This window comes from Chlorocebus sabaeus, chromosome 4 (genome assembly GCF_047675955.1).
Source record: "Chlorocebus sabaeus isolate Y175 chromosome 4, mChlSab1.0.hap1, whole genome shotgun sequence".
Classification (NCBI taxonomy): domain Eukaryota; kingdom Metazoa; phylum Chordata; class Mammalia; order Primates; family Cercopithecidae; genus Chlorocebus; species Chlorocebus sabaeus.
In genome coordinates, this window is record NC_132907.1 from 38,441,914 (window position 1) to 38,463,534 (window position 21,621).

General features: G+C 38.4%; 1 protein-coding gene across 2 annotated transcripts in view; it reads right to left on the reverse strand.

Moving 5' to 3' along the window:
• Positions 1-8,086: 8,086 nt before the first annotated feature.
• The window catches only part of MAP3K1 (mitogen-activated protein kinase kinase kinase 1), a 77,988-nt gene continuing 64,453 nt past the window's right edge, over positions 8,087-21,621 (reverse strand). For both annotated transcript variants that reach the window (XM_007973000.3, XM_007973008.3), the window contains exons 14-20: positions 20,301-21,582; positions 19,499-19,651; positions 18,365-18,527; positions 17,128-17,259; positions 15,468-15,610; positions 14,626-14,757; positions 8,087-10,722 (exon numbers count right to left, since the gene is read on the reverse strand). In XM_007973000.3, coding sequence (XP_007971191.2) covers positions 10,573-10,722; positions 14,626-14,757; positions 15,468-15,610; positions 17,128-17,259; positions 18,365-18,527; positions 19,499-19,651; positions 20,301-21,582 — 2,155 coding nt within the window. In that variant the 3' untranslated portion in view covers positions 8,087-10,572. The remainder of the gene's footprint in view (positions 10,723-14,625; positions 14,758-15,467; positions 15,611-17,127; positions 17,260-18,364; positions 18,528-19,498; positions 19,652-20,300; positions 21,583-21,621) is intronic.

Here is a 21,621-nt window from a genome sequence, read left to right on the forward strand (position 1 = left end):
GAGCCTGGCATCTCCTCTCTCCCATGCTCGCTCTCTCTGTATGTGATACACCAGCTCCCCTTTGCCTTCAGCTGTGATTGGAAGCTTCCTGAGGCCTCACCAGGAGCAGATGCTTCAGCACCACACTTCTCATACAGCTGGCAGAACTGTGAGGCAAAATAAACCTCTTTTCTTTATAAATTACTCAGCCTCAAGTATTCCTTATTGCAATGCAAATGGACAAGCACAGATGGGGAGGAGCTTGACATGTTCAAGCAAGGAAAATAAGGTTATGGAACAGGGTAAGTAAGAAAAAGGGAAAGATGAAGTCAGGGAGAAAGAGAAGAGGCCAAGTACTGTAGGTCCTGGTGAGGAGTTGGGATTCTTAGTGTAATGGGAAGCCACTGGAGGGTTTTAAGCAGGAGGATGATAGGATCTGATTCATGTTTTAAAAAGATCACTTTGGATATTATGTGGTGAAAAGGTGGCAATCACCACACCGGTAAGGCCAGTTAGGAGGCGAATACAGTAGTTATGGCAGAGACGATGGTAGCTTAGACTAGGTTGGTAATTGTGGAGATGGAGAGGGTGGATGGATTGGGATTCTATTTTGGAGAAACTCACAGGACTTGCCAATGGATTGGATATGGGAAGGTGAAGTTTTGAAATGCCTCCAAGAAATGTCAAGTAACTAGTTGAATATTCTCACATCTGTAGCTCCAAAGCCATAGCTGGTGAGAGTTTTTAGCCAGAGCACTGGATGAGATCACCTAGGAAGAAAAAGGGGATGGCAAAGAACATAGATTGAGCAGTGACTATGAAGTCACCTGTCAATAAATGCAGACCCCTCATAAGATGGTCAAAAGCAGTCTTAGTGATAGGTTTGAGTGTGTTTGAGTTCATTGAGAACCTAATGTGAGGCGAGGAATGGGAACAAGTGTGTGTGTCTCTTTTGGTAAATTTTATGGAAAGAGAGGAAGAAAAATGGAGCTAAAGGCAAAGAATAATTTGGTAAGATAAAAGATCTTATAGCATATTTGTGTGTTGATGGGAATGATCCAACACAGAGAAGGAAATTGTAGTGTGTGTGTGTGTGTGTGTGTGTGTGTGTGTGTGTGTATTGGGTGTCGGGGGACAGAGGAAGTAGCAGGCACAACTTTGATTTCAAAATTCGGTGCTGGAAGAGAGATGATAATTAGAGATAGCAGATATTCTGTAGACTATTTGAATAGCTATGTAGCCTAATGTGGGTAACAAAACTGGCAAATATTTATTCACTGAAAACTGTATGCCTAGGTACAACTTTAAAAGATTACAGTCTATTTGGGAAAACATATAATTTCTAAAAATTAAATATTAATTACCATAGAATTTCAGTGTGAGCTACCGGAGTTGGGGAGTGCTTCAAGGAGAAATAAGTAGAAGAGAAGTAGAAGGGATTAATAGAAGCCAGAAATTCTCAAATGTGGTCTGGGGACCCTGGAGGTCCCTAGGATCTTTTCTGGGCTCTATGAGGTCAAAATTATTTTCTTAATTGTACTGAGATGTATTTGTCTTTACTCTCATTCTTTCTTGAGGGTACAGTGGAGTTTCCAGAGGTTACATGTGTGATAAAACAACAGATTGAATGCACAAGCAGATATGAGGATCCAACTGCCTTTTATTAAGTTAGAAATTACATAGATTTGGCCAGGCACAGTGGCTCACGCCTGTAATCCTAGCACTTTGGGAGGCCAAGACGGGTGAATCACTTGAGGTCAGGAGTTCGAGACCACCCTGGCTAACATGGTGAAAACTTGTCTCTATTGAAAATACAAAAATTAGCTGGGCGTGGTGGTGGGCGCCTGTAATCCCAGCTACTCGGGAGGCTGAGACAGGAGAATTGCTTGAACCCGGGAAGCAGAGGTTGCAGTGAGCTGAGATGGTGCCACTGCACTCTAATCTGGGTGACAGAGTAATACTCCCACTCAAAAAAAAAAAAAAAAAATTATATAGATTTGAAAAAATATAAAACATGTCACTCTCCTACTTTTTTGGGGGTGAAATACAGTGATTTTTCATAAAGATATGTTATCTGATTTAACATGTAATAAGTTTTAATAGTTATTTCTTGTGAATTAATGCATTTTATGCATTTATCAATTTTAATATTGACATAGTAAATATCAGCAGCTATTAACCACATGAACAAAAGGTCCTTGGGGGCTTCTGACAGTTTTTAAAAGTGTAATGGGGTCTGAAGACAAAAATATTTGGGAAATTGAGTGTTAGAACCACATATTGTGATTCAAAATTTTGAGAAGGAAAGTATGTGACATTTCATTGAATGTTGTAGTTAATACCAATTCTGTGAATTATAGTAGTATGTTACATATTGATGAAATTAGAAAGTATTTTAAAATAATTTTGTGCTGCAGGACCTAAAATATTGCATAAAAAGGAGGAGAAAATGGTCTCTGCTAGTTCTTTGTATGAATTAGCAAAAGGCATCTTTTCCTCTGGCCACTTTACTGCCATCGACTGTAAAAAAATGTAATAAATACACAAATCTATTAGGACTATACTGTACAGCATGCCACATATAGGTGTGTAGTACACAGCTAGTTTTGGCAGTCTTGGGAATCAACTGGAATATTCTGTGGCAGCACTTCTTGACTGCTCTGAGAACAAAAAGTTTGAAAACCACTGGTGTGAGGGAAGGTGCAGAGGTGGGGTGGAACACAGTGGATTCGGAGAGCAGGAATATAATGAAAGGAGTAGAACAGAAATTTTGCATTAGGGATAGTAGGAAATAAAGATTTAGGCAGAGTAAGTTCAGACCATTAAAAAACATGGACATTTGAGGTAGTCAGCAGTAGATAGTCACTGAATGTTCTAGTAGCAGAGTACTAGCTGGATATAGAGTTTGAAAAGCTCAGAGGAAGAGTGGTTGGCAGGATGCATGGATGGATAGATGCATGGATGGATATAGATGGATGGATGGATGGATAGATGACCCTGCCAGCTGTCGGCAGAGTGGTTCTGAGAACAAGAGACCAGGAAAGGGCATCAAGTATCTTGCTACAGCCTCTCCTTTTGTTGTTAAGTAGACTGTTGGAAGGAGGTAGAGGGACTAGGAACACCCTGTTATGCAATAGATAAGCATTGAATCTAGGTTTTAGAATGGAAAAATGCAACTCTCAGTGATTGTTTTGAGTTTTTTCAGCATTCTAAGGGGAGCACTGAGATTTCTGCTCTATTCCTGAGAAAGGGGTGAGATAACGTTTGATTTTCAGATATCTGGCAGTCAGTACAAATTAAAGAAAAGTTTTACTCTGCTGCCCTCTTCTGGATGTTGCATAATTGGCCAAATAATTCTTCCACGTTGTTCCCTTCACTTTTGCTCCTAGACAGACTTCTGGACAAAGTAGGTTATGCACGTCATCTCCATGACCATGCTTGCCCAGATATGATCATGTTTCCTTCCAGTTGGCTTCACTGGAATGCTCCTTGCCATTCCCCTTGTGAGACTGAAGTTCTTATCTTACCTGACGTCTGTGGCTTTTGAAATTACTGACCTTTCTTTAAAACATTCTCCTCTCTTGATTTCCCTGACCCTGTGCATTTCTAGTTTCTGAAGATGAGCTCTTGTCTCCTTTATCTATTCTGCTTCTCATCTATGCCTTAAATCTTGGTCTTCATCGGGGTTCTGGTGTTGCTTTTTTCTCACTGAACATATTCTCCTGAGTATTCTCCCCCATTTCCCTTGTCACTCATTGTGGTAGATGCTGTAAAGTTACCTGCTTGATGCCCATTCTTCTCCAACTTCCTTACAGCTGGGGAGTTCTAGTCAAATGAAATGTGAGTGAAAATCTCAGAAGTATTTTTAGGAAAGTTTGTGTCTTCCTGACACAGCACTACCTTTTTATTTTCCTTTTTCTTTCTCTGATTGTAGATTGGAGACCAGAGTTGGAGCCTGAGGATGAAAGCCTCATGCTAAGAAGAGTGGAGCGGAAAGATAAAGCATGGCAACATTGATGACATCCTAGGCCTAATACACCGGCCCTGACCTGCTTACCCTCTCTCGTTCGTAGGCTATGTGTCCAGTCACTTTTACATGCAGCTGAGTACAACCCTACATGATCTATCAATCGCTTCAGTGACCATTTATATGTCAATAGCTTTCACATTTATTATTTGCAACCAAAATATCTCTGGAGGTACTGATGTGCATATACAGTATTACTGGAAACTTCTACTTGAATATCCTCCAGACAACTCGAATTTAACATGTCCAAAGCACATCTTGTCCTCCAATCTACTCCCCCTGTCATTTCCTTGTATCAGTAATGGCACCAGCGTTCACACAGGTGACCAAGCCTGGATAGCAGATGCATCCTCGATGTCATTCTCCATCCTCCTCATACCCTTCCCCCAAGGTCATTTCTACAATCTTTCAATTCTGCTGTTTAATGTCTCTTCCTCCTCATTCCCATGATGCTACCTTTACCTAGGCTCTGGATACTGCAATTGCCTTCTTTCTCCCTGCCTTTTGTATTGGCCCATGTGATTTTTTCTTCAAGATACTGCAAGGGTGCTCTAACGCACAAATATCATCATGCCACTCTCTCCCATCTTTTTATTTCTCCTATCCTTTCTCTCCATTTCACCCTGGTTATAATCCTCATCCTCTCAGTATGTCTACATAGATGTTGAGAAATCTTATTAAGCAAATTGACTTTAAGGGAAGCTATCACTTAGTTATCTCAAAAATAAACTCCAACAGGAATCTCAGCATTGTGGGAAAAAGAATTTTGGGGCATGAAGGATTTATCCCTCACCACATCAACTTAGGCTGGTTTTACCTCTACAGATCTGATAAGCTACAAACTGAGGGCCATGAGGCATGGGGTATAGAGATGTCAGGTTGCATACCAACTAATGAGATTGGCTTCAGTCATCGATGGAGTTCTTTTGGTAACAGATTGTGCAGACAGTTAGCTATTGCAAAATAAAACCTACAAAGTTAACTCTAACATTGACAACATATTTGAATGCTACATATGCATATTAATATTTTGTAACATGATACTTGAGCTGTAGTGGTAAGCACTTCACATTAGTGTGTATAGTTAAGACATTAATTTTCTCTTCAGAGGTAAGCTCTCTAGCATCTATAATCAGCATCTCCACTTTTGTTCATCTCACATCTTAGAAGACAAAAGTCTTGGCTGGGCGCGGTGGCTCATGCCTGTAATCCCAGCACTTTGGGAGGCTGAGGCGGGCAGATCATGACGTCAGGAGATCGAGACCATCCTGGCCAACATGGTGAAACCCCATCTCTACTAAAAAATACAAAAAAATTAGCTAGGCGTGGTGGCGAGTGCCTGTAATCCCAGCTACTTGGGAGGCTGAGGCAGGAAAATCGCTTAAACCAGGGAGTTGGAGGTTGCAGTGAGCGGAGATCATGCCACTGAACTCCAGCCGGGTCACAGAGCGAGACTCTGTCTCAAACAAAAAACAAACAAACAAAAAAGACAAAAGTCTTAGATCCAATTTCCCAAAGCTGAGATTCCCCTCTAATTTTCTACCTCTTTTGTTTTCTAAGTCTGGGCACAGGTCAGAGGTCAAAAGGTAGTCAGCCACAGGCCAGTAGTCTAGCACAAATAGTTTTTATAGTTCTTAATAAGGATTTAAATTAGTTTTTAATGTTTAAACATAGGGAATTGCACCTAAAATCCAGATTTCCAGTTTCTCTTGAAAATTTAGAGCATTTGACAACACCCAGCTTTCATTCTGACATGGTAACAGTGGCCTACCTTGGACATGAACTTGACGCAAACTCTTAGGTCTGCCACAAACCTTGCTGGGGATCTAGTCCAGTGGGTGTTTTGAGTCTGTGACCTTTGGGTCATTCATAAAAACACATATTGTGCATTCACTACATGCCAGGTACTATTCTACACCATTTATATAGGCTCTCTTACTTCTCACAACACTGTCACTTTCATTTTATAGATGCAGAAATGGAGGTTCGGAAAGTCAAAATGGGGGTCACGTAGCAGGTAAGTGGCAGAACCAGATTTAACCCAGGTTGTATCTCAGGTCCTGTAGTCACCAAATCCGTCATTACCTACTTCAAGAGGCCAGTCCTTTCCTTTTTTATCACAGCTCAACCTGGCATTTATGCTTACAGTATAATTTAAAACGGCCAAACCATGTCATGACATAGAAAGACAGCAATTTGTGTAAGTTTTCATTAGTCACTGTTTTCCCTGACTGTAGTTATTTCATGCATTGTTTTATAACAAATGACTTACATCAGATCATAAATGCAATCATCAGCATTTCCATATGAGCATAATACCCCAACATTTTTCTGGTTTCTGACATGAAGACTGTCACCCATTTTATAAAATTATTAATATCATTTAAAAAGAATTAAGGAGCAATAGAATTGATTCTATTCATCTGGAACAAAAACTTTTCTCCAACTTAATATTTTTCTTAAGTGACAGAAATATACCCTTTTGCAAAAATACCCAAAACCTATTTAAAAGATGTACATTTAAAATCAAATTATACTTTGGGAGGCCGAGGCAGGTGGTTCACCTGAGGTCAAGAGTTCAAGACCAGCCTGGCCAACATGGTGAAACCCTGTCTCTACTAAAAATACAAAAATTAACCAGCTATGGTGGTGTCCACCTATAATCCCAGCTACTCGGGAGGCAGGAGAATCCTTTGAACCTGGGAGGCAGAGCCTTTAGTGAGCTATTGTGCCACTGCACTTCAACCTGGGCAACAGTGAGACTGTCCCCCCGCCAAAAAAAAAAAATCAAATCAAATTATACAGAAACTTGAAACCAATGTAGAGAAACAAAATGGCTTCTGAACTCTGACACTGACCATCCTGCATGGAGACTGGTTACATGGGGGAGGGGAAGAATTAAGCAAGTCAGTCAGTATGTTGGGAATAATCGGAGTCACGATTCTCACTGCCTGAAAAGGAAGTTAAATCTGGAAAAAGGGAAAGCTTGAGTGAACCCTGTTGGCGTTGGATTGCAATTGGAATGTTGGTGTGAGTTCATGCTTTTTATGTGTATGTATGTAGGTATATGTATGCATATTTTACAAGTGTGTGCAGAACTGTGTATATTCATATATATATTCTAGCTCTACCAAGAGAGCCAATGAGCGGTGACACACAGTAGAATTGAGCCTATCTAGCACCCAGATCTCGGTTTTAAAAATACTGTTCTCCATCAAAGGAATCAGAGCTCTGGGAAAATGGCTGATCCCAGTGCCAAAGGAGACACTTTGGCATAAGATGGGGCTGAAAGTATGGAAGTGATTAAAGAATAATAGTGGCTTGCCAAGGATAGAGAAGCTAGCTTTCAGACATTCCCACTGGGCAAATCCGCAACTTGAGCAAATATATGATACATGATAAATAAATGGGAGAAGGGAAAGCTCTTCTTTGCAGCAAAATGCTGCAAAGAAGAAGTGAAGGAACTAGATCACCATTTGGCAACCATCAGAGTAATATATTCAGGCAAAAAAGCTAAGAGCAGAGAGTTAAAACTGGGCAAGAAACGTGATATTTATGTAGTCTCAAATATCGCCCCTAAAGAATACTTTCAATTATAAAGGCGGATTTTAATTATAAAAGGAAAGAGTAACTATACAGTGTTACTATCAGTTATCACCAGTGACGGGGCAAACGACCTGTCTGCATCCTGACATGACACACCGAGAGGAGCACAGCATCACCTGTGATGTTCCTGCCAAAAGTGTGTACTCTGAATCTAATTAAGCAGCAGCACCAGACAAACTCAATTTGAGGGGCTTCTATAAAATAATAACCTGAAATCTTTAAAAAATTAAGGCCATTAAGGTCAAGGAAGAACTAAGAATGGCCCTGGATTCAATAAGACTGAAGAAACATGACAACTGAGAGCAACTTGTGATCCTGGTTTGGATCCTCTTGCTATAAAGGACATAAATGGGCAGCTGGCGAAACCTGACTAGGGTCTTTGGGTGAAGGGTATACAGAAGTTCTCTGTGGTATTCTTGCAACTTTTATATAAGTATGAAATTATTTCAAAATAAATAAAAGTAACAATTAACATTTGTTCAAAAACTTTTATTTACTATAAAGACAAAAACACCAAAATAGGTACAAATACTATAAAATCGGTTCAATGGGGTAAAAATTTTAATTAAAATATCTCAATATATTTAAAATAACAAAGGATACATTTAAGCCAAATTTTCTTAACCCAGAGATTTTTTTTTTTTTTTTTGTAACATTTGCTTACACAGTAAGGTGCTAATAGAAGTTAGCCCTTAAGCCCTGGAAATCTTAGGAATCATAGTCACACAGCAAATATAATTTCATTGTGAAAGTGAACTTTGGTAGAAGAAAAATCTATAGGACACCTGAGGTAGTAGAAACTGGAATAAACAGTAGTAGACGTTATTTACAACTTGAGTACCAAATAACATTAAGAACACAAAAATAATTACACGATACAATTTCCAGTCCAGCTTTGATCCAAAGAAAATAAGAATATTACATCACATTTGCATTGAAAACAAAACAAAAAACAAAACGCCACAATTACCAGCAAGCTGAGGGAACTGCAAACAAACTCAAACACAATGGATTTTGAAATCTACAGATAGTTTGAGTTTGAAATGTGGTGGGCATGGTGATCTACAAAGTAATACTGATTAGCTGAGGTTCCTCAGTTTATACAGTTTACATTTTTGTCAGACACAGTATTCATCTGACCAATGATCTTCCAGTACATAAAATGGCAAGAGTGCATCCTTTAAAGCTTGCACATGAGAGACTTGGAAACAATCTTATTAGAATTGTGAAAATTCTAAGTAGTCAAAAAATAAAAAATAAAAATAAAAAACCAAAATAAAAAAGAAAGTCAAGTACAACACATTTAGAGCTACCAAACTTCACATTTCTGTACTATTTTTAACTCTTCAAATATCGCCAATCTTCCAAAACAAAGGAATGTAAAATTTCACTAAGAAACATATTCACATAAAAAACAAACTGCCTTTTAAAAATTATAAGCAATATATCCCTGTAAACTTATCTTGTAACTTGTTGTATTTCCAATTTGTGTTGTACATTTTAAATGTACTCTATATAGCTTATTTAGTTTATCCTGAGTCTTTGAGAATAACCAATTCTATTTCACACTGGCTTCTGAAGAGTTAAAACTAAAATCTCAAAAGTTGTATTTAATAGTTAATCAGTATTTGATTTAAAAGACTCACACACACACAAAAAGATTAAAAAGCTACCATTTTCCTTCAGGATTCCATGCATCTGAATTTAACTCCAGACTAAAACCATTAGGTAACTGTGCAAAATCCAAGGAATTAGTGTATAAATGAAATTCAATTCCACTTTTCTTTCTGAACACATTTTCCAAGTTCAAAGCAAATGTATTCTTTAAAAACATTACTGATTGGTAGTTGAATAATCTTTTTTAAAAATGATCTGCCAGGCCTACTGTAAAGAGATGATGCATGGTAAAAGGAAAATGGCAGTCATATGTTATTACCAGTAGTGAAGGTGAATGATGGATTGTTACATACAGAATAAGACTTAAATGTTGTGAAGTTTCCTACTGTTTGACAACCAAAACATCTAAAAAATTCAAATAAATTTTAAGGTAATCTTGATCTTCGTTGTGACTTGCATCACAGAGGACAGTTAATTTTTAGTTTATATTTAACCTGCACAATAAGAGTGGTGACTGACTCAAATGTAGGTAGTACTTTATTGTATTCCAATATAAAAAACAAAATTAAGTCTGTATTTTAAAAACTTTTACAATAGCAAGATATTTAATGAACTCTTGTTCATATCTAGTTTTTTTTTTTTTTTTTTTTTTTTTCTGGTTTGAAAAAAAGATCACCTTTCCCTGAATAAACAAAAATGAATGTAAATAAAAATGAAAATACAAAACCATAATTTCCAAAAACGAAATGAATGGGCCAACAGTAAAATGCACAATGAGCCACAATTGCCCAGGTGTTTAAGAAAATAAAGGTCAACTGTGAGTCATAAAGAAGTATCAACTTTTAAAAATATATGTATGTAATGCTACTCATAGCATATTCTGACCTAAAAGAGGCAGATACTGATTTTATAGCCAGTGACAAAAAATTTGAACGGAATTGTAGAACCCCCGCTTGTGATCACTATATGAAATGGAATAATAATTCAAATATTAAAATAGATTCTGAGCCCCTCAGCCGCTAATATTGCTGAAAAAGTGCCCCAAAAAAATAAAATTATGCTTCTGCAATTTAGTCATGCAAACTTCACTGTCTTTCTGTTCACCTAGGCCAGTTCTTTGAAAGGCACGGTTTACAATTTCTGCACTAGTTGTGGGCTTTTGCATACTGAGCTTAGGTACAGATCATGATTTGTCAATCACATACTTAGGTAAGGGTTCCCCACTGGCCTCGTTCATAGCTGTTCAGTGGCATCATGGCCAGTAGAATATCAATGTGGTTCCCCAAAAGTTTTTTTCTCTTGTTGAGCATCCTGTTTCTATTGTAGTTGATCTGCATAATTGGCTACCACGTAGTACGAAAGACTGGATGCTTTAGTAGCTCTCTTGATGGAGGTCTGTCCTGAGGCTGAAGTTCTAAACAACGAAGAGCCACATCTCGTAAGCCGGGAGACAAATGTGAAGGGATCGATGGAGCAGTCGTTGCACTAGCAATCTGTGGAGAAAAAGCCAGAGTGTTGAAGCTTTGCACGACTGGAACTTCTGATACACAAGCACATGTGCATTGACCTCATAACCCTTACATTTACATCCTGAACAGAGAGGAAATGAAGCAGAAGTGGGAGGATTTTCTGTTATCAAAAAGTCTATAAAAAGATTCATCCACTGGATGGGAGGTTTTCTCTAACAGTCTTTCAACTTTTAGGATTTTAGGATTTGATCAAATATAGCCTATTCCTTATTATTTAAATCAACAAGGCTAAGTACATCAAAATGTTCAGGTAAAGTATTCACTCAAATGGATTCTGCTGTCCTCATAGTCAGTCTCCAAGATGGTTTGTTCTTACTGCACGTTTTCTATTTCTTCAGCAGAGAGAGCTATTTAGATTAAGAAAGACTAAAACTGAAGAGTCAATTTAATACATAGAAAACACAACTGCATTGTTTTTTTCCTTCCATGTTGGACAAATTCTGATTCTTAGTATCAAATACACTATGAAGAATGATTTTTTATAAAAAAATTTTAAGTCTGACTACTTTAAACTCACCTACCCACTCTAATCACAAGAAAACTCTTTCTTTTCCCTACCCCAGTAATTTCATAAATGCTTTGGGTTAAAAAATGCAAAATAATATAAAGAAAATTCCTCTAAGGTCTGTGATCCTATATCACAATATACTCAGCTGATATATACACATCTTACACACCACAAAAAGGAAAAATACAAAACAAAAAATTCAAGTCCCTCTTCCTTCTCCCCAAATGTAACTTACTGTTGACGATTTGTGTGTGTGTGTGTGTGTGTGTGTGTGTGTGTAGAAAAAAGGCCAATACATTCACAGACTTAAGATTTTCTAAAATGTCTACAAAAGAGAAAAATTAATTTATCGACAAGGTCTCTCTCTCACTCTGCCACCCAGGCTGAAGTACAGTGGTTTGAACACGGCTCACTGCAGCTTTGACCTCCTGGGCCCAAGCGATCCTCCCACCTCAGCCTCCTGAGTACCTGGGAGCACAGGTGGTGCCACTATGCCCAGCTAATTTTTTTTTTTTTTAATAGAGATGGGGTCTCACTATGCTCAGTCTGCTCTCCAACTCCTGGGTTCGAGCTCTGTTCCCGCCTCAGCCTCCCGAAATGCTGAGATTACAGGCATGAGCCACTGTGCTTGGCCAGGATCACTTTATATACCTTGCTCTTTTCACTTAATAATATAATCTTGTAGCACTTTGTAAATCAACATCAACAGCTTTACACTTGTTTAATTTCTGTATAGTGTGGATAATTTAATTACTTTCTTGAGTAGACTGAATAATCTTGAACTTGACACTTGGTACTTCTAGACGTAATCTTGAGTAAATTCCTAACAATGGGCATAGCTGAGTCAAAGAATAAGTGCATTAAAAATTCTGGCGGATATTGCCAAATCACTCTCCAAAAAAACATGCTACAGCAATTTATACTATCATAAACAGGGTATGGAAGTGTTTGAGAAAGCTTTGGGGTGATTCCAAAGACCTCAAAGTATTTACTTCAAGTTAAGGAAACTGAAAATGTTATAGTACAATTCTCTTTAAACTTTACCTAGGAAGGAGAATGCCATGAAATCTGTTAAAATATGAACTGTGCCAATTTGAAAATTATTTACAATTGTTTCCAGGGTCTCACCAAAACTCTCAAAATAACATCAAACTTTCTTTTTTTTTTTTTTTTTTTTTTTTTTGAGGCGGAGTTTCGCTCTGTCGCCCAGGCTGGAGTGCAGTGGCCGGATCTCAGCTCACTGCAAGCTCCGCCTCCCGGGTTCCCGCCATTCTCCTGCCTCAGCCTCCCGAGTAGCTAGGACTACAGGCGCCCGCCACCTCGCCCGGCTAGTTTTTTGTATTTTTTTAGCAGAGACGGGGTTTCACTGGGTTAGGCAGGATGGTCTTGATCTCCTGACCTCGTGATCCGCCCGTCTCGGCCTCCCAAAGTGCTGGGATTACAGGCTTGAGCCACCGCGCCCGGCCAACATCAAACTTTCAAATTGATCCTAGCCATGAGTATTTATTGAGCAACTTCTGTATAAGACTCTGAAAAGAAAAAAATGAATCAGACGTGAAAGGAACTCAAGGAGACTTAGTTTGAAAAAGGAGGCAAGATAGGAACATAACTAGCAGACAAGAAACAAAGTGTCAGAAACAAGTATGTACTAAAATGCTAGGAGAATCTGTGGAAGGAGTTAAAAGCGGGTGCCTAAGCAGGAGAAGCACAAAATGTGGGCCTTAAAGAGAGTAAAAATCTGAACCACATAGAGAAGGAACACTGGACGTCTGAAAGAATAGAGGAAATGAGGTGGTAATACAAAACAGGTATTGTCAGAGAGGTGACTGAGGAGGTTATATAGTAAGTGTGGGGAGCACTGGAGGAGGTTACGGCAGGTGGAGTTGACTGTGTGGGCTGAGTGCTTGACTAAGGCCTAGGTGTAATTTTGTTTATCTTCATAGTAATCCCACGAAGTACGTGCTTCATGGGGTTCTTGCACCAATTTTACATATGAGAAAATAGAGGGTAGACACAAAAAATAATTTTCCTATGATCACATGGCTAATAAGGGGTAGAGCCAGGGTTTAAAACTAGGTCAGTGTGACTCCAAAGCCCATGATTTCAACCATCACATCTACTGAAAAGCTAAAAATCTCAACCATTACCTATTCTATGGTGGAAAAGGAGATAACTGATTTGTGAGTTATAAAAAGGTACAAAAGGTAGACAGGACTGAACTGACTTGGGTGTGAATTTTAAAAATATACAAAATAGTAAATTAGGCCAGATGTGGTGGCTCACACCTGTAATCCCAGTACTTTGGGAGGCCAAGGCGGGCTTGAGGTCAGGAGTTCAAGACCTGCCTGGCCAATATAGTGAAACTCCATCTCTACTAAATATACAAAAATTAGCTGGGTATGGTGGCACGTGCCTGTAGTCCCAGCTACCCGGGAGGCTGAGACAGGAGAATCGCCTGAACCTGGGAAGCAGAGGTTGCAGTGAGCTGAGTTCGCGCCATTGCACTCCAGCCTGGGCACTGCAGTGAGACTGTCTCAAAAACAAAAACAAAAAACAAACAAAAGAAAATGGTAAATTAGATTTAAAAAATTTTGAATTATGTAAAATGCATGAGGAATTTCACGTTTTAAAAGTGATGGATGGATATAGATACACATATATATAAATGCAGTACATATTTCTTCTAATTTCTTCTAGGAGCAGTGTTTTACTATTTGCTAATTCAATATTGGTAGCAACTTAACAGAGCATAACTACCTCAAATAACAAGAAATGACCATATATGTCACTAACATTGACAACACCACTGACAATACCAACTACTGGAAATATACACAGACGCTCTTTGACTTACGCTGAGGTTATGTCATGATAAACCCTTTTAAGTTGATGATATTGTAAGCTGAAAAATGCAGTTAATACACCTAACCCACCAAACACTGTAGCTTAGTCTGGTCTACCTTGAATGTGCTTGCAATACCTATATTAGCCTACTGTTCAGCAAAATCATCTGACAACACAGTCCACTCTAGAGTACTGGTTGTTTACTCTCGTGACTGTGGCTGACTGGGAGCTGTGACTCGCTGCCACTGCCTGGCATCATCAGATTATATCGTGCCACATATTGCTAGCTCAGAAAAAAATCAAAATTCAAAGTATGGTTTTTACTGAATTTGTATTGCTTTTACATCATCTTAAAGTAAAAAAAAATTGTGTATCAAATCCTCTCTGAATATATACACAATTTATTTATTTACCTTCATGCTAGATTGTTAGGGAGAACCCATCAAAATTTGCCTCCTGCCAAAGTCTGCTGTACTCCTTTTAGCACCAAGAAGTAATTTTTATCTCACAATTACCTTAAATATCAAAGCAAGATGATTGGAGTGTTTTTCTGCATTCCATGGTGGTTTTGCACAAGCCATTTCTATAATAGCACAGCCAACACTCCATACATCACAGCTCCTTCCATACTGTTGACCTCTTAGTACCTAAAATAAATCAGAGTTAATTTGGAAATATGACTCATTTGAAAAAAGAGAAGGCCAATTTGTAGTTATAGATTCTACTTTCTTACCTTAGGGAGAAAACTGGTACAAACAGCAATTATGTGGACTACCTAAATCTAATTTATTTCATTAATAGCTTAATTTTCCAGGTATACAAAAATATTTTGGAGAATTGTGAGATTCTGAAGCAGAGTCACATCACAGAATTTTGCTCTTAGCAAACTAAGTGGCAAGAGGACAACAAACATTACTACATATGAACATGAAGAATTATGAACACGACAGAAGAGGCTGAATCAGAAGAACAATGCTTAAACTCCTTCCACTACTGACAGAACCTGCCTCTGTATGCTCATCTCCTTTTAGAATAGAGAGAGAATATTTTTTAAAATTTGTTATGTGCACTTTGAGTTTACTACGAAACAACTGCTATAAATTACCCCAAAATTCTTTATTAGTAACAGCCGTTAAGCAAATCTATTAGAACCTATTTTTTGAATTGTGTCAAGGCAAAGACAGAAAGGTTAGGAAGAAGGGTCTCAATGAAAGATACTATTAAAACCGTATTTTAAGGGCCATGGACTTCTAATTGGTAAGTACATACTGGATACCACTGCAAGATGGTTTAGTATAATGCTGTTACACAGAACTCAAAAATATTTTCTTTCATCACACTCAAAGATGCTTCTCACCTCAGGTGCCATAAATGCAATTGTCCCCAGTAATTGTCCCTGAAACTCTCCTGCACCAGTTCCTTTTGATGCCAACCTGGCTGCAGCTCCAAAATCTGCAATTCTTAGTCTCTGACCAGTGCTGTCAATTAGCAAATTGGCACCTGTCAACAAACACAGCAAATGACCTTGTATGTTAAAAAAACAAAAATAAGGACAGATTAAAAACCCAGTAAAAATACTAATGAAATAGGACAACTACAAAAGAAAGAAGTGAACATTTCAGAGGTTCAGACAGTTACTCTCTTTTCCTTTCACTTCATTCTTGCTAAAGGCACACAGCTCTCTCTAGCATAAGGAAAATCTAAAACCTTGAAAGCAAAGTCTGAAAAAGCACAAGGAGATCAAAAAGGCGATTTAGTGAAACTTGAAAGAATAAGTGTTGAAAACTTTTAATATGCTTTCCAACAAAATCTTTTTCCAAAATTCACATTTTAGCCTAATTTACATTTGAAGACAATTTTGTTGAAACATACTGATCTAGACCAATTCAAAGTATATGTGCTAAATTCATAATTAAGAGCTTAATTTAAAAAGTTATAAAATTACTTCAATACATTATGTCAAATACTAGCTAAAAAGAATGATGACAGAAAACCAAATTTGCTCTTGAGAAAAATAAACTGAGGCCAGGCACGGTGGCTCATGCCTGTAATCTCAGCACTGTGGGAGGCTGACGCAAGCGCATCGCTTGAGCCCAGGAGTTCAAGACCAGCCTGGGGCAACATGGCAAAACTCCATCCCTACAAAAAATATAAAAAATTAGCCAGGCATGGTGGCGCACACCTGTTGTCCCAGCTACTTGGGAGGCTGAGGTGGGAGGATCACTTGAGTCCAGGAAACGAAGGTTGCAGTATGCCAAGTTTGCAACACTACACTCCAGCCTGAGTGACAGAGACCCTGTCTCAAAAAAAAAAAAAAGAACAGGAACCACAAAAGATTTGAAGGAATTTTTCTTAAAAGAAGTTTATGATATCTCAATATCCCATTATTCTAAATAAAACCAGGTAAAGGAACTTTCTGGGAGCCTGTGTATCATGAGGCCAAGACAGGGAATCTGGAGACATGTATTGTATACTTTCTGCCATTAACTAGCAATAAAACTGTAGAAAAGGCACAGCCTCTCTTGTATTCAATATATTTTTCTATTAAATGAAGAAGGCAGACTAAATGACCCCTTAGACTTCTTTCGGTTCTAATATTCTGAATTACTCAGAACAAAAAATCCCATAGTTAGAAACCATCAACAAAGGTTCATTTTTTTTTTCCTTCTTTGAGACAGAGTCTCGCTCTGTCACCCAGGCTGGAGTGCAGTGGTGTGATTTTGGCTCACTGCAACCTCTGCCTTCTGGGTTCAAGCGACTCTCCTGTCTCAGCCTCCCAAATAGCCAGGATTCCAGGCATGCGCCACCTCACCCTGTTAATTTTTGTATTTTTGGTAGAGATGGGGTTTCACCATGTTGTCCAGGCTGGTCTCGAACTCCTGACCTCAAGTGATCCACCTGCCTTCACCTCCCAAAGTACTGGGATTACAGGGGTGAGCCACTGCACCTAGCCCCGAATTTTAAAATTACATTAATCTTTTTTATTGTCACTAGATAATAATTAAAAGAATTCCTACCTTTGACATCTCTGTGAATGATTTGGTTTTCATGGAGATACGAAAGGCCACGAAGTAATTGTTCAGTGTAGTTAATAACTACTGATTCTTTGAAAGCTCCATATTTACTCAGCAAATGAGCCACAGATCCCCCTGTAAGACAATATAAATAATTATCATAAAATTAAAGACGGAATTAAAAGTATTTATTACACTTTGATTTCTAAGGTTTTCACTGCATGAACTCACATTCACATATGAAATGGAAGAAAAACATTTCAAAACTAACGTATTCCTGTATCATCTCAACAACTACTAATTAGGAGACACTTTCATGGAACCCACAGGGAACCAGTTTATTGGAGGGTCAAGATTTCAGAAAGCTGTAAAAGTTAACCATTTTGATGAAACTATTTCTGAAATGTACAATTCTCTGTCTTCTCAAAATAACACAAAACAACTTTATTAATGACTAAAGTAAACAATGTTAACAATTATTTAGTAAAAGGTGAAATGAATGGGAGGGGGAACAGAAGACCCAGAGTTAGGCTTCATATCCTACCATTTACTAGTTCTGCCCTGGAACATGTCTCAAGTTTAGCTGCTTTTAAAAGTGTTTATAGTAGTCAACCTATCTACTGTAGCGTAAATCTTTATTAAGACCAACAACACATAACGCACTTAAGAACTGATTGGTAAATAGAAATGCACTCTTAAATACACACGCAAATCTAAGAAGTTAAACCAAACACTTAACCCGTTCATCACATCAGGTCATTAATTTTATTGTATACATTGTATAATACAAAATAAAACTCAGTCTTCATTTATTTCAGCAGATGACAAGGTTCAACTTTATGCTTCAGTGCTAGTTTAGTTGTAGTAAGTTTTCAAGTTATATGTTAATTTTGTTTTTATATTGTTATGTTAAAACACCTCCTCATCTGTCCAGTTTATCATAGCTACCTGGAAATATACAGATCTTATACATATCAGGTATTAAAAACAACAATGCTACACAATCACTGAAAAACACACTGGAAAAGTTTAAAAGGTAGAGATAGTCAATATTTCACTTATATTAAATGAAATACAAAATGAAGTATCTGTGGTTCATACTAATATATGTGGGTGATTTGGTTTTAGAAACCCAAACTATTTGATAAAAATAAATTTTAATTAAACCGGTTTTTCCTAAATTTAATCACAGAAAGTTAAATCCATGTACTACTATTTGTAATTTAAAACATTAACATACCTGCCATCCATTCAATGAAGAGATTGTAATTGCTCTTCTCACACGTGGCTCCCAACATCCTAATGATGTTTGGATGATTCAGATGGCTCATCATTCTTATCTCTTCTCTTAATGCTTCCACTACTTCTTCTTGCTCAGATGATGTGTTTCTGACATAAGTCACCTGTTTCAAATAAACATGTTCACAGAGTTTTGCATATTTTCTCTAGCAATCTGATCTAAAACGAACAAATGCAAACCAGCATATATATTAGCAACAGATGGCATTTATGTTCATGGATGCAATGTACTTTAAAAAAACCCAAGTCAAACTCTTTTAAACACTAAGAATCTAGCGTAAGCAGCAGTGAACATCAGAAATGACAAAAATATCCGGATATAGTCAATATTCCAATAGTCTCAGAGTAAAAATGAGAAAAGTCCAAATATGGGAAAATAATCAACATGATTTAAAAATGAAAGTTTAATAATTTTCCTATCCTAAGTATACTCATTATAAAAAGTAAACCACTGGAACTCCAAGATGGCACTGCACCAGTACACTGTTGAAAGTACTTGAAAACCACACCTCTACTACCTACAAAAAGCAAAACCAAAAAAACCTTTGTAAGGCCCATCTTGATATTGTAGTCTTATGATAATCATACTTCAACTTTTATTTTTTTTGAGACAGTCTTGCTCTGTCGCTCAGGCTGAAGTACAATGGTGTGATCTCGGCTCACTGCAACCTCTACCTCCTGGGTTCAAGCAATTCTTCTGTCTCAGCCTCCTGAGTAGCTGGGACTACAGGTGCCTACCACCACGCCTGGCCAATTTTTGTATTTTTAGTAGAGGCAGGGTTTCACCACACTGGTCAGGCTGGTCTCGAACTCCTGACCTCAAATGATCCAACCACCTTAGCCTCCCAAAGTGCTGGGATTACAGGCATGAGCCACCACGTGCGGCTTCAACTTTTAATAATAACAGAATTCATGATGTTTCTGGTGCTTTGGAAACATCTACTTTGAAATCTACGTTTCTCAAAGTTTAAAGAGCTAAAGTACAAACATGTGGACATATCCTTTATTCTTTTTACTGAACATGCTTCATTTTGTGATTTGAATCGTTTCATTTATATGCTCACTAGATATTTACCTGTTTAACAGCCATTAAAGTTCCAGTTCCCACATCTTGAGCCTGATAACAAGAAGAAAATGCTCCAAGGCCTATCTGTTGACCTTTCAGCCATTCAGTGTCTTCTCTATACGGTTGTTTTGCTTTGGTATGTCCCGGTAGAGTCTCTGGTGTCTACATATTAAATGAAAGCAATCTTTTTACTGTTAAAGGAGTAAGATTTTGTGAAATTAGTCGGCAAGATATTATTCTTGTTCAGTCTGGCTTCCCAAACCACCTATAAATGTGACCTCTGAATGGAAGGTATTTGTGACTAACATCAAATGCAGAAGTGATCACCATTATAGAATTAACCAGAAATGCCCACAGAAAAGAAATATTGCTGTTTAAACAGTACAAACATTACTGTTGTATAAGTAATAATTTTATGTGGAAAAATCTGCTTCTAAATGTTAGAAGCAGCATTTCTGAATTAGGTTTATTTTAGTATGGTCCAAGGAAGCTCTCTGTGAGACAGTGTCTTGCTCTGCTATTCAGGCTAGAGTGCAATGGTGTAATCACAGCTCACTGCAGCCTCAAACTTCCAGGTTCAAGTGACCCTCCCCACCACAGCCTCCTGAGTAGCTGGGACCCCAGGTGTGTACTATCACGCCTGGCTAATTTTTTGTAGAGACAGGGTCTTGCTTTGTTGACCAGGCTGGTTTCGAACTCCTGTGCCCAAGCAATCCTTCGGCCTCAGCCTCCCAAAGTGCTGGAATTACAGGTATGAGTCACTGCCCAGCCCCAAGGAAGTTTTCTAACCTCTTAAAGAATCTATACTTACATCCTGTTGAATGATGATGATATCTTCTCCATTTTCAACCTGCAGCTGAGGAACTATGGGGAGGGCATCCTGAGACGCTGACATTGCCATGGCAATTGCTAAAGCTTCTTCTTCTTCAGCTTCCATCTTTTCTTTGCACTTTTGATTATGATTCACATCATCTTTGTAGGTATCATCATTTTCAGCCTTTTCAGGAGAGAGGACAGCAACTTCTGACTTGAAAGTGACTGTTGTATCACTTGAAGGCATAGATGCTTCAAGAAGGTCCTCAATACTGGAGTTGAGCTCTGTATTGACATCTAATCTGCATTTCTCCTCTACTGGGGTGAACACTGTCTCATCACTGGGTATAACAGCATTACTACTACTGCTGCTACAGCCAAAGTTGTCATCACATTTGGAACTACTGTTCAGATCAAGTGTCATGCTATTTTTTGAGGGATCTCCCTGTTTACTTGTATTACCTGGGGTAGGTCGAGATGGCTTTGGCCTGTGTATATTACTGGAGGGCAAGGGTCTTGACTGAGTAAAGACTGGGGAAAGTTTATTTGAGTCTCTGTTTTCAGGACAGTTTCTGTGGAATTGTAGAGAAAACTTGCGCTGTGTTTGAGGAGATGCAGAAGGTATTTTGCAGGGAACGAATCCCTGAAGTTTATGCTTAGAGACATCTGTTGCAGTGCCAGCTGGTACAGATGGGGCCGAAGAAGAAGGGCTTGACAAGGCTGGAAACATTAATTGGGAATGATGAGATAAAGGAGAGGAGTTCAAACACTGACTATGGGGCCTGCCTTTTGTTTGAACCATTGGCTTTGGTTGCTCTGTTGTTGTTGAACTAGAAGGTCCTACTGAAATGCTGGCCAGTCTCTCAGAAATGTCCTCTGAACTGGCACTCAATTTTGTAGCACATAATCCTTTTCCAGTTTTCTCTAAATGGATTGTGCACTCAGGGGAACTCTTCTCTGTGGTTTCCGGATAGTCACTGGGAACAGATGCCTGCAAAAAGCTGTCCTGTTGACCATCCAAAGTGTCTTCTACGCCCAACTGGATGGCTTCAGCAATTTCCACCTCATCTGCAATAGCCATCAAACGGCGACGCATCCTGGTGAAGTGAGTGGAACTGGAAACACTCAGCATTTCTAACAGTTTTGAAAACACATGGGGTACTGTAGTAACCATTCTTGCAGAACTCAAGTAGATCCTTCTGGAAAGTTTGCCAACCATTGAGTGGGAATTATCAATGGACTGCAAGGCAAAGGTTAAGAGGGACAGCAGCTTCTTATACCTGAAAGAAAAAACATTCATTATAATAATAAGTTCCAAT